This window comes from Mastomys coucha, unplaced genomic scaffold (genome assembly GCF_008632895.1).
Source record: "Mastomys coucha isolate ucsf_1 unplaced genomic scaffold, UCSF_Mcou_1 pScaffold23, whole genome shotgun sequence".
Taxonomy (NCBI): Eukaryota; Metazoa; Chordata; class Mammalia; order Rodentia; family Muridae; genus Mastomys; species Mastomys coucha.
Window position 1 is genome coordinate 110,882,850 of NW_022196906.1, and position 13,491 is coordinate 110,896,340.

Here is a 13,491-nt window from a genome sequence, read left to right on the forward strand (position 1 = left end):
CATAGTATGACTGAATTTCCTAGCAGAAGTTTATATCTAAACATAATCTGTGAGTTTCCTAGCATAAGTTTATATTTAGAAATGAATCTTCTAGACCAGTGTTTTCTTACCTTCCTGATGCTGTGAGCCCTTAATACAGTTCCTCATGTTATGGTGACTCCAACCAAAAATTTTATTTTCTTTGCTATTTCCTAGCATATGAATTGTAATGTAAACACTTACCATGCAGGGTCTCTGATATGCATCCCCTATGAGAGGGTCACCGGACCCCCAAAGGGGATGCAAGCACAGGTCGAGAACCACTGTTGTAGGCTGATGGGAAGATTTTCCATCTTGATTACTACATTGGCTACACAGGTACATTTGTTTTCAAAACAGCGAAGCCAACATCTTACAGTGAATGCTTTCCCATTTACATTTCAACAATATTGATTTGGAGTCAAAACCTATCAGTTGACTCTATTAATCCCAGAACTCAGGGCCTGAGGCAGGAGGATAGCAAGTTGGAAGCCAGCCTAAGTTGTGTATTAAATTCACAGTCAACTTAGCCTATATTGTGAGACTCAACCCAAACAAACGGGTGAGTAAAACTACCCTAAGCAAGAAATCTCAAGATTATTCATTCATTCATTCATTCATTCATTCATTCATTCATTCGTTATTCACTCCTCTGTCTGTGTGTCTATCTAGTTAGATAGTTAGTTGTTAGTTAGTTAATTTTTTGTGTGTTTGCCTGAACAAATTTATGGACAGCACGCACACAGTAGCAGCAGAGATCAGAAGATGTGTCAGATGCCCTGGGACAGGAGTTACCAATGGTTGTGAAGACACTACCTATGTCCTGGCACCTGAATATTTTTTGTTTGTTAGTTTGTTTTGCAAGAACAGCAAATGCTCTTAATCACTGACCCATCTCTCCAGCCCCACCTAAAACAACATCTACTGCATAAAATTCTAGGGGGCATTATATACTACATCAAACAAAGTACTTGTATTTCTCACGGAGTTACCAGCATTAGAGGAAAATGAATATGTTAACAGGTAAGAAGTGAAAACCGTTTCAAAGAATGCTTCGCATGGGTCATTTAGTTGCAGTCCAATGAAGCAATGAATGTAGATCACAGAGCTGCCAGGTTTCACTTAGAAGGGTACCATTTTTGGTGCATCAGATGCACAGGACATGTTGTGTGTCCTTTCATCAACTTTCTCTGAGGGCTTGCTCCCAACACCGCTGGTTGCCAAGAGAACCTGACGGAAATCTGCAGTGCTGAGGGCATTCCAGAAACTTCCAAAGAATCCACGCCACTGTGCATCGGTTGTAACATGAGCACAGGCAAGGTGAGCTTTGACAGCCGAAACCTGGTGGTGTCAGCCAGAACAAATGGTTATTTCTTGTCTCGGCAGTCACAGTTGAGTGAGCGAGGAAGTCATTGATCTTTATATGATTCTTTGAGTGCATGTGACTCAGGGTACCCTGGGGCTTCCTTCCCAAACACTCCTTGAGATCTACTCAGTAAAAGAGATTCGCATTCCATATCTGTCTTCATTCGCCCTAGTAGAACTATGCTGGATGTGCTGTCAAACATAAAATGTCATTACCTACACTTCCTACTGTTAACTCAGAGCCTACCCTGTTACAAGTTTCTCCCGTCCAATAAAATCATTTTTATAGAACCGATGAACTCAGGCTCAATCAGCCATTAAATATGTACCCGTTGTCATTTAAACACCTGGCGATGTGCTAGAAACTGGGGACATGGAAACGACAGCGTAGAGCTCAGTTGAGGAAGGAGTGGAAATTGACAGGATGGGAGGACGCAGAGAAAGAGGGAGATAGGAGAGAAAAGGCCACAGAGACCCTTTGAGCAGAATGAGCCATGGATGGAGAAAGAGGCATGGAGGGATAGAGCTGAGGAGGTAGACCAGAACTGTTAGAAAATGGGAGGAGTTAAGGGTAGCTGAGGCACAAAAGAGAGGCAAGTGGTTTTTTTGTTTTTTTTTTTTGTTTTTTTGTGTTTTGTTTGTTTGTTTGTTTTTTGTTTTTTGTTTTGTTGTTGTTGTTCAGAGGACTGTCAGGCAGTGACCTACTCCAAAGGCTTTTAACACCTGACTCTGAAAAGATTTCCTTGGCTCAATTTGCAGAAGGCCTGCTGCTCCCTAGTCCAAAGTGTAACTTCTCTGTTGATCTGGTCATGACCGCACTTCTATCACATAGTATTCTCCTGGCTTCCATCCACATTGCTAATGAGCTCTTTGCAGACTGCTCTTCTGTCTTCTCTGAGCCACAGAACACTGAGGTGTGTGGCCATTTTCTGTCCTAGCTTCATACGTTGGTGGCCAGCTCCCTAAGGCTCTTTAACTCTACGATGAGCTGGATGCTATGCCCCCCGACACACATAATCCTAGCACTTGGGGGTGGGGCAGAGGAAGGATTGGAAGCTCAAGCTCGACCTCAGCTATACATCAAAGGCCAGCCTGGGCTACGTGAGACCCTTTACATAAATAACGAATAAACAGATAAACCTGTGCTTGCCAGTTCCAGGCAGTTTATCTCAGGAAAATCATGTAGTTTATTTGGTACATTGTTTTTCATTTATAAACTGAAGTTGTGCATGAGTTATAAAATTGACTTTATATGTGTACTATAATGTACTCACATGCCAAATACTCAGAAAGCTGCCTAATGTCCATGAGGAACTGTATTACCATCACATCAGTGTGATGGGCTTAAAAGCCAATTATAATTTTTAGGACTCCAATTCTATACCTTTGACCGAAAACTAGTTTATATTGTATTACTGATTTATGTCATGTGACCACTGCTGATCATTCTCTTTTATTTATTTATATTTATTTATAATAACTGATGGCACAGAATTTTTTAATTGCCTAACCAAGTCTTAAAACTGACAAGACTACAAGATCTTTTGATGTCTTTCTCCCCCAAATTCCCATTTCCACAATCCTCATTCTAATAAACGGATCCCAACTTTCTCTAGATGCCCGAGCCAAGTGCTGAGGAATGTCTCTTAATTCTTCTCTCCATTAGCCCACGTGTCCTCTTGACATAGATGATTCCGTTTATTCTGTCCAAGTATTTCCAAAATGTTTCCTGAATCTAACACACTTGACAAGGTCTAAGAAGGACTCACCGCCTTGTGAACTTGGCAATCACTGGGCAAATGACAAGCCAGGATGCTCCGGAACGCATCCCATTCCAGCCCTTAAACTAAAGGTCCCTCTGATACCTGCCTGTAGCTCTGCATCTTCCCAAGCCCCAGTCTTTGACTTAGCACATCAAGAATGGATTGACCACACCCTCCTGTGCCCTGGTCTTTTGTGGGCCACCCCACCATGCTCTCAACACTCATTTCCATTTTTCCCTTCTTCACTCAAGCTAACCAGGAAAGAGGATCTTCACTATCAGCTATGAGTGACTTAGTGACATATTCAAATAGAGAAGAAGAAAGATGTAACAGAGCCAGAGCTGGTGGCTCATGCCTGCTGCCCTAGCACTTCAGAGGTGGAGGCAGGAGGTCTGATATGATTTTGAGGTCACCATGTGCTACACAGTGAGCTCTAGCTAGCCTGGACTACCTAGGAAACCCTATCCAAAACAACAGCAACAAAAACAAAGCAGAAAAAGAAAAACAGGCTTTTCTCATCAAAGTAGTGCAAATAACAATGGGAAATGATGAGACTGTGATATTTGGTATCTCCCCAGGCTTCTGAACAATGTGATTTATTTTTAGAATCACAAGCCCTTTGAACATAGGACTGTACTAAGTATGCATTGGCAAGGAAAGCCCCTGGGAACTTAACAGCTTTGGTGGAATCAGAAGACTTTGCGCAGGGGAGCTGGCTCATGGCGCGATGCACTTGCTTACAAGCATGGAGACCTGAATGTGCCTAGCCCCCACATAAAAAGCTAGGTAAGACAGCACTTGCCTGAAATTCTAGGGTAGAGAAGGTGGCATCTGGAGCATTCTGGGGGCTCTCTGTCCAGCTAGCTAATCCTGAACAGTAAGCTCCAGGTTCAAGGAGAAACCCTGTCTCTAAAAACAAGGTAGAGAGGTGTAGAGGAAGGTGCCCAACATCAACCTCTTGCTTCTCCATGTGCACATGCTTGTACATATAAATACATGTGCACACACATGCATATAACACACAAAAAATTATCTATGACAAAAATGAAAAGAAAATGTTTTCTGGTTACTGTGGACATTATTGACCCCAGGAATATATGCTGTAGGAAACATTAGAATCACTTGAGTGCATTTTTATAAATTCTGATGTCCAAGCTGATCCCATGTTTCCTGAGTCAGAAGCCTGCATGATGTCTCCAGGTGCTCCCTGGGAATTCTCACATCAGCCAATGGAGCCAGGGACCTACAAATTCTGCTCTTAGTGCATGGATGATTTGAATGTTGTGAATAAAGGCTTTGAAGCGAGAGTCAGACATTGACTCTGAGGTCTGTTGGAACTTGTTCACGTTTCCTAGCCTTTCTGAGCATCCGGTGACTCATTTACTCAGAAATGATTTCCGTGTCAGAGGGGTATCCTGAGCATTATGCAAAATGATTTCCAGACTTAGCAGAACATGGGATCCTCACATAATTTTTCTTTTATTTGCATGTGTGTGTGAGTAGGTCCATGTGTGTGCACATGAGTATAGAAGCCAGAGGATAACTTCAAGTATCCATTCCTTAGCTTTGTCCATCCTTTTTTTTAGTCAGCAGGTCTCAGTATTCTGAATCTCACTGAATAGGCTAGGCTGGCCAGTCAGAAAGTCCCAGGCATTCTCCTGACTCTAGTACTTCCCCAGTACTGGCATTACAAGGACTCACCTTCATGCCTGGCTATTTTGCATGGGGATCGACTGAAAACAGATCCTCATGTTTGCATGGCCAGGACTTCTCTGGCTGAATTATCTTCCTAGTCCCACCATTAATGTCCTTAGTAGTATATATAATTATAACAATGCATTATTAATGCCAATTAGTCACAAAGCACTAATCAAATGGCATGTCTAGCATACAAGAGATGATTGTTAATCGTGCCTAAAGGAAAATATGAATGACTATGGAGCCAACTGTCAGAGCCTGGTAGATACAAGGATCCCAGCCTGAGTCTTTAGGGTCCTCTCCTTTATAAGACACAAGCATGGTTCAAAGATTCTAGAACTTACCTCCACCACATCTGCCACCACAGATTTATGGTGCCTCACAAGTGGCTATGTAACTTGAGTGTGACTCGCTGAAGAAAATGACTAATAAATTTCCTTGCGTCTTAATAGAAGGGACTTTTAAATCTTCAATGACACATGGGCAAAAGGAAGGGAAGAAATGTCCAGGCACACCCCTCCTCTTATTACTCGGTTACCAGGAGCACCTTGTTTTTCTTTAGTTGTATCTCAGCAGTTTGACGGATACTGTGACAGGGTTTCTTTTAAATTGATAAGAGGTTTGATTGTGTCAGCCCATTTGTCAAAACTGTCTGACACCGTGTGTAATGGACTCTGCGCTGAAGCTGGATGGCCCGGGAGCTGCTCTTCCTGTCCAGTGTTCCACGCTGTATGAGGACAAATCAGGGGGCGGAGTAAAAGTCGAGGCAATTAGCTCCTCCAGACCCTTCAGCTCTGAGCACACACTCATTCTGTTCTGTTGGCTTTCCAAGATGGGCGTAGCTCCTCTCTTGTTAAAAGAGAAAGTGACATTCGCAGCCTTGTTTGTAAAGGGACAATTTTAGGGTATTGGAACTTGAACAAGGAGAGCTGGAAGAAGGGAAGGCCAAGACAGCTGGCTCTTCTCAAAAGCAACTTGCTCACATCTCAGCAGAACCATCCACTGAATGTTTCAGTGAAGGCTGGATGAGCTGATCACAACTGGGCAACAACTGTCTAGGGCTATTCTCTGTGGTTTTCATTTTAAGATAAGGTCTCACTACGTGGCCCATGCTAGCCTTGAACTCCAGATGATCCTCCTGTCTCAGCCTTTCAAGCGCTGGGATTGCAGCTGTGCCTCACCACACCTGCTTCTTGATCAAGCCTTCCTGAAATTGTTGTTCTAATTCAAATGTATAAGCGGCTTGCACGGATAGATAAAAGATAGGAGAGACATAAAAACTGTACATACATTCATGATTATTCCATCATGATTATTGCTTAATTTTACTTTTCCAGTGTGTTTCTAAAGTGTGGCTGTGATCATACAACAGAAGTTAAACAACTGCAGGACTGGGGTGTAGCTCTAAGGCAGATAGACCGTCTAGTCCAGCCTGCTCCACTGAAAGTCCATTATGCAATGCGACAGACAGTTTGACAAATGCAAAAGGAAAACAAGAAGGAAAGGAGAAATGGGACAGAGGGGAAGAGAGAGAAATGAGAGACAGCCAGAGACAGAGACAGAGACAGAGACAGACAGAGCCAGGGACAGACAGAGCCAGGGACAGACAGAGACAGAGACAGAAACAGTCAGAGACAGAGACAGACAGAGCCAGGGACTGACAGAGACAGAAACAGCCAGAGCCAGGGACAGCCAGAGACAGAGACAGAGACAAAGACAGAGACAGAGACAAAGACAGACAAAGACAGAGACAGACAGAGATAGAGACAGACAGAGATAGAGACAGACAGAGACAGCCAGAGACAGAGACAGACAGAGACAGAGACAGCCAGCCAGAGCCAGGGACAGAGACAGCCAGAGCCAGGGACAGAGTGTCAGGAAAAGGAGTGGAGGTTGCCCATTTCTTTGAGGAGGAGTTTTAACTTAAGGCTTGAAAACCCATTACGTCACCTAACTTTTACTCAGTCCAAAAAACACTGCAACCTCCTCAAACTTAGTAAGTGAGGTTTGTGTCACACCGAACTGCTCGTCTTGCGATAAGCAGAGGTCACATGATTGAAGTGTTCACCCATGATCATCATCTGCTGGTAGCCCACCCCACCGGCGTGTGTGTGATTAACTGGGTAATTTGAACGTGTAGCAGGGTTTGAGAGCTCTTGTTGTTAATTAGCCTTTCTCTCTGTCAGTCTCCACTGAGTCTGCCTTGGGTGCCTTCACTGTAGCAGCCACTGGATGTTTTAGAAGGTGTTGTGTGCCCATTTGAGACAGGAACTAAATAAAGGTAAATGAGTTGGACTTACTTTTTTATATGTGCTGATTTCTGTCCTTTTGTTTGTTTGTTTTGAAGCTACTGGACTCTCCATGCCTTGTTTTACTTTGATTTTTAATTTAAAGAAATATGAATACAATTGTGGTGCAGTCTATAATCCCAGCTATTCTGGAGCCTGGGACAGTAGGATTGCAAATTCAAGGCCCCTTGGGTGACAGGCAGAGTCCTAGGCCAGCAGAAGTAACATAGCTGCAAAGAAGTCTAAACAGAGCTGCTCAGTACAGTCAAAGTGGCTGGGAATACAGCTCAGGCATAAAGAGCTTACCTCACCTCAGTTATACAGGACCTTAAATCCAGCCCCTAGGACCAGCACAAAAGTGCACAGTACATCTTCCCTCCCAGACGCGGCCATCCAACACTCATTCTCCCACCTTCTGTGGATGCCGGTCGATCTTGCTTCCAACTGCCTCTTTAGTCACACCTGTTCTCAATGGCCCTCCTCCTCACTCTGCAGCTAACGTTACCTTTGTTTCAAACTGAAATGAGATTGTCTGTGACCACTCTGTGGCTTCCTCTACAGAGAGGTCTTGTTCCCCTCTGTGCTGCAGGTTCACCGTGTTCTGAGGTTGGCTGCCCTTCGCTGTGGCCACGTTGACCTTTTCAAGCTCTTGTTCTTGCAGGGTTTCAGACATGGAGCCTGCAGGTAAGAAGTTCCCTCTGCCTGGGATGCCCCTCCCTTTGTTCTTCACCAAATTGATTTGCCCTTAGGATCTTAATTGCTGTCTCCTCAGTGGTGAACGTCTGAGGGCATGTTATAAACTAAGACATGTTAGGCTTCATCTCTGAATATAGGACTACCTTTTTATTTAAAGCCAAATGCTTCTTGAATCCACACGTTTTTCCCCAGTAGGAGAAACCTGAGTTAAGGCAAAGGTTTTATCTAAACAGTGTCACCGCCAACACGCTAGAAGTGTTGTGTAAATACATCTTGCCTTGATTGCCTTTTCTTTTTACTATTGTCACTATTGTTAAACAGTCTCGCGTCGTGTAGCCTAGCATTCACCTTCTACGTTGCCAAGGATGATTCTGATTCCTCTCCCTCCTCCTCCCAAGCGCTGAGATAACAGGCATACATGACCATGTCTGTCTTTAAAGAGTTCTTTACTGAGAACCTGGGGAAGAGGAGTCAGAATTTTGAGCTTTCTAAAGAGATACAAAAGGTCCTGTTTCTTACTAAACATGCACAGCCAGGCACTAATCTAAGATAGGGCTCTAACTAGAGAATGCCTCAGAGAAAAAAAAAAATCTGCCTTCCTGATTATCATCCTTCAGCTTTACCTCTTCCCCAGTGATTTTTATTTCTCATCTGAGTACGAGGGGAGGGGTAGGGGGTGTCATTAAAAATTTGTTTTCATATTACACATTGAAGCCTATTGCATTTATATTATTTTATATCATCATCTTGTTGTATATTACCATTCATATGGAGGCTATATCCCAATACCCAAAAATTCAATGCTTTTGAGTATCTGTTTCCTATTATTTTATTATCACCAATATTAGTAATCATCACACTTCCGGTCACGTGAGGTGTATTAACTGTAGAAGTGCCTGTAACTTCACAGGAATTAGCATGGTACCTGGGTGCCCAGGATGTCTGTATAACCCTGCGAATACTGCCTAGTAGATTTGTCTAGCAAGCCTAAAGCCCTGGGTTTGATACCGGGCACCACATAAACCAGGTGTGGTGGCACACACCTGTAATCAACCCCAGAACGTAGGAGGCAGAGGCAGGGGTATCAGAGAAGTTCATGAACACCTTGGTCTAAGCATTGCATTTGAAGCCATCCTGGAATCCATGGGACACTGCATCAAAACAGAAAACAAAAATCTTGCAAATACCTTTTTTCATATCTTAAAGTGTTGGATCCCTGATAGAAATGTCAAATTTGAAAATGATACATACAAATAATATGCACCGTGGGGGAACTAAGGCTGCAAAAGAGGGGACAAGGTCTTCCAAATGAGCTGAGTCTGCCTCCTAGCAAGCACACCCCAGCCAGTGGCTCTTACAGTGGTTAGCCACCCCACTGAGACTGTGCCAACGTTGGACAGGGAGACAAGAGAAAGGGACACAGCGTGGACAAAGGCAAGTTCCAAAACAGGCCCTCACCACTGACGTTCAGAGTTAAAGAAATGTAAATAGCTTTGGTTCAAATCCATTCTTTGAATTGTCTCAGGACACAGACTTCACTGATGGCTCACCCAGGGGATAGGGCAGGGAGCCAGATATCTTCGTACACAATTCCTTCTACTATGCTGAGTATTCATAACTATTCTCTAAGATTCTATAAGGAAAATATTACAAGCAATTAATAGCAGGTCATAATCACTTCAGTGACTAGTGAACTCAAAAATGTTTTTACACTAACCTGTCCGTTGGCTAAGTCTTATTAGCCAGCAACTACTAGTGCATATGGCCAACCATTGCTTTCTGCATCTGTAATGTCCTTGCAACTTCTCAAATATAGAAACATTGGCAAGATTTCTATGCTTCTGAACACTCCTGACCACCATGTCTTTCCAGCCAACATGGGCCTCAGGTAATACTTCCCATTTCTAAAATAACAGGCAATGCTTTACAGAGATGGAAGTTGACAGAGATCTGTGCTCTGCTGTGGCCACGGTGACATGTCCACAAACTAGCTCTTCAGTAAAATAAAAGCTCCAGAAAGCTCTCATGTAAGGGCTTTGCCAGTTCCTACACCATACACATTCCCAACCACGGCCGAGTCCAAGCCACCAAACCTGTGGCAGAGTTCTCCCAGAAGTCTAGAATATTGAACAATGGGTTCTGATTCATTGTTAGAGGCAGTTTCGGAGCATCCCAAATACTACAAAGAAAAATCTAGAGAAGTAAAACTCCACCCACTTTTATATGTTTGAGTGGAGGGAGTGTTATGGGGTCTATATGTACATGCTCATATGTGCATATGTATATTTGTTGTATGGTACATGTTCACACCTGTATGCATCTGTATGGAGACCAGAAAGTTAAGCTCCGGTATCATCCTAGGCTGTCTGGCCCTGGGGATCCTCTTGTTTCGACCTACCTAGAGCTGGATTCTCAAGTGTGCACCACCATTCCTGGTCTTTTACAAGGGTTCAAGGTCAGGGCAACTTAGCTCTTCACACTTGTAAAGCGAAGCGCTTGACCAACTGAGCTGCAACCCCAGTCTTCAGCTCACTCTTCGCCAGGAGAAAACGGAAATGGCCACACCAGGCCCGAGGCAGTCCAGGTGGACACCCCTGCTTGTCCACATCAGCACAGTGAAGCTTTGGACCAGAGCAGCCAGTGGTTCTCATGTGTCCATGAGAGAAGAGTTCTACAGATGACCCGCAAGCATCTGCTACATGAGAGGGCCTATGGGAAATGTTCACCTCTTGATTTCCTCTCCAGACCCAGTGAAGCAGAGTCTCTCCGACTCAGAACACCATGGTTCACATAGAACAACCAGAATCTGTACAAAATACCCGGAAAATGTGCCTTATGCATATGACTCAACTATGATCTAATGAAAACAGAATGTATCTACACACCTAACCATAAAGACAACAATTTCCATATTTTCAAAGACCTTGCTTTCCAAAATATTACAGATCTTTACAAGCTATTTACCTTCTGATTTTCAACCCCTGTGTATTTCGTAAAATAAAAATTAACAAATGTTCATATGCCTCCACTGTGGTAGTTTTAACATTAGAAAACTAAAGATAAAGTTTCCTAAGTAAATGTTTTTTTCCTGCACAATTCCATACTACATCTTGGACAAGTCAAGCAGACAGTAGCAACAGGGTGTGTTTATCTAAACCCACCTATTGTTTTATTAACTGATTATCTTGTTATGACTTTTTGGATGTTTGTTTATGTCTGTCTGCCATTATCTGTTGTCTTGATATGAACTCTCAGCTTTTCAATTCATAACGAAGGCAAATAAATACTGCCTGTCATGTTTTCTCCTTCTGATGGTTTAGAAGTTGGAAACCTTACAGAATAAATAGCAAGCGGTTTACAAAGGAAAAAGAAAGCAACTGAGCAGTAGGCTTCTACCAAATTTAAAAATAGTGTGGGACAATCAAATCATAGATCTCTAGATCAATGCTATTTTGAAAATAATAGGAAGGAAATCTAAAAACACCAGCCTGTAGTTCTTAATTCATGATTTGTTACTGAGTTTATTTGTTGGGTAAGCCCATGTAGAGTTAACATATTTGCACAGACAAGGGAGTAATACTAATAAGTGTGCTTATAGATAAGAAATTGAAAATATTTTGGTAGGAAAACTCAATTATTTCTATCTATCTTGGGAAATCCAGGACTCCATCAGAGGGTTCTTGGCTTGGATAGGAAATAGAGTCAGAAGGCTTAAGAATAGCTACTTCTAGGGAAATTAAAGGGCCAATTATCTGGTCCTGGTTAAACCTGCATTTACCAAGTGTGGCTAGAAAACTTTGGTGCCCAGGCAGGATGGCATCCTGCAATCACCTGCATTATTGACACCTCTCTCCAATGTGCCTCCGTCCATGACCATAGTCATCCATCACCAACCCCTGTCTCCAGCTTTGTCAGTGAAGAACACATCTGTTTTGTCACTCTCTGACTTCCAGGGTCAATACACAGGACTCAGCTCCAATTCCCAGGCCATCTGTTAGAAACCCATCTCCACAGCCATGCACCAAACCCCAGTCCCTGAGGAAGCTGGAGCAAGTCCCCGAATTTACCTCTCCCCACACACACTTATGCAAAAGAAGCTTCCTCATTGAGTCTGCAGTGGCTGCAGCAGCCCCTGGGGTGTCCCCACAATTGATATGTGCATCAGAACAGGCCCAGGGAGCCTCAGGACACTTACGGTTGACATAGCTTGATGAGGTCCTGGTCAGTAGTGCCTGGTGGAAGTCCTCGAATGTATAGGTTTGTCTTACTCAACTGCTCCCCGCCACTGGTGCTGCTGCTGTTTGTGCCTGGGCTGGGAGGAGCCATGGGGTGGGGAGCGGGTGCATAGGACTGCTGCAAACAGAAATAAAAAAACAAACAAACCAAACTGTTACTGGACAAACAGAAGCCAGGGCCTAGTCACAGGCCAGCAGCATTCACGAAAGGTAACACAAGCTGCTTGCCCTCTCAAACACACGCATGTACGTTCATGCACACACACACAGACACTACACATATGCACACACACACACACACACACACACACTGATACCATGTTCCATGCCATTCTGAGAACATCAACATCACTCGCTTTTCCCCTCCTCTGGCCCGACATGTGGATCAGCACACCCATGCATGGCAGACAATGAGCTAGCAGGCACTCTCGGCTGACACCCTCAGCTTTGATTTTGTCCCTCACCAGACTGGTTCTCCTATGCCTCTAAATTAGCATGCCACCCTCTTCCCTGCTGCACTAAGATGGTTCCCTTCCGGCTCTCTGCCTTGCTTCTAGCAGCAGACATCTTTATCTTCCCTACTCTTTGGCTTACTCCCTTTCTCCAAAGAAGCTTCTGCCTGCCGCTTTCCCACTCTGGTGGTAGAGCACAGTTGTAAGTGTGTGGCAACCTTTCTAGGCATTCTGGGCCTATGAATGGGCGAGTGAGTGAGGGATGGAGCAAATATATCTGTCTCAGCTCCTTTTTCCACTCTTAAGCTGTGTTCCATCAAGACCTGCTTCAAAAGATCATAACTGATGGGAAGTATCCGGCCCTAGAGACCGGGCTCTGAACAGGAGGATTCATGCATTATGACTGTCCTGTTTGCTGTGGGAGGTTTATTAGCAAGCAGCCTCTGTCCACTGAATTCTCATGGCAGCTATTCTTTGCATTTGAGGTGCTGCCTGATAAGCTTTGACCATGCTGGGGCTTCTCTTCATTTTAGGCTTCTCCACTATTTTAATCAGTCAAAACATTCTATGTCAAAATTGAAATAATAAAACAGCTACACAAAGCTTGGGATGTGTGACATAAAGGTAATTACACTTATAAGGATCAGAATTAGTAAATATATCACTAATTTTTTTATTCTATCCCTCTTCCCGCAGGCCATCTCCAGATCTCAAATTACACAGACTGCCTGGTTGGGTTCATGCTGCCTATCTAAATGGGCTGGGTGACCTTTAGATGGAGACTTAATCTCTCTAAAGAACAGCCATCTCACGAACATGAACAAGATATGATAGCTCTCTTGGTCAGGGGTCTGTTAAGGACCTTAGTGAGCTGCTGCAGACATGGCCGCTGTGAGTGACCAGGTCCTGAGAACCTCTGATGAAGTCATATGTCGATATGTGCAGCTAGACCAAGCTGCTGCAGACATGGCTGTTG

General features: G+C 43.7%; 1 protein-coding gene across 14 annotated transcripts in view; it reads right to left on the reverse strand.

The window, feature by feature from the left end:
* The window catches only part of Rbms3 (RNA binding motif single stranded interacting protein 3), a 1,349,634-nt gene that overhangs the window by 542,904 nt on the left and 793,239 nt on the right, over positions 1 to 13,491 (reverse strand). For all 14 annotated transcript variants that reach the window (XM_031343072.1, XM_031343074.1, XM_031343069.1 and 11 more), the window contains one exon: positions 12,024 to 12,181. In XM_031343072.1, the coding sequence (XP_031198932.1) occupies positions 12,024 to 12,181 (158 nt within the window). The remainder of the gene's footprint in view (positions 1 to 12,023; positions 12,182 to 13,491) is intronic.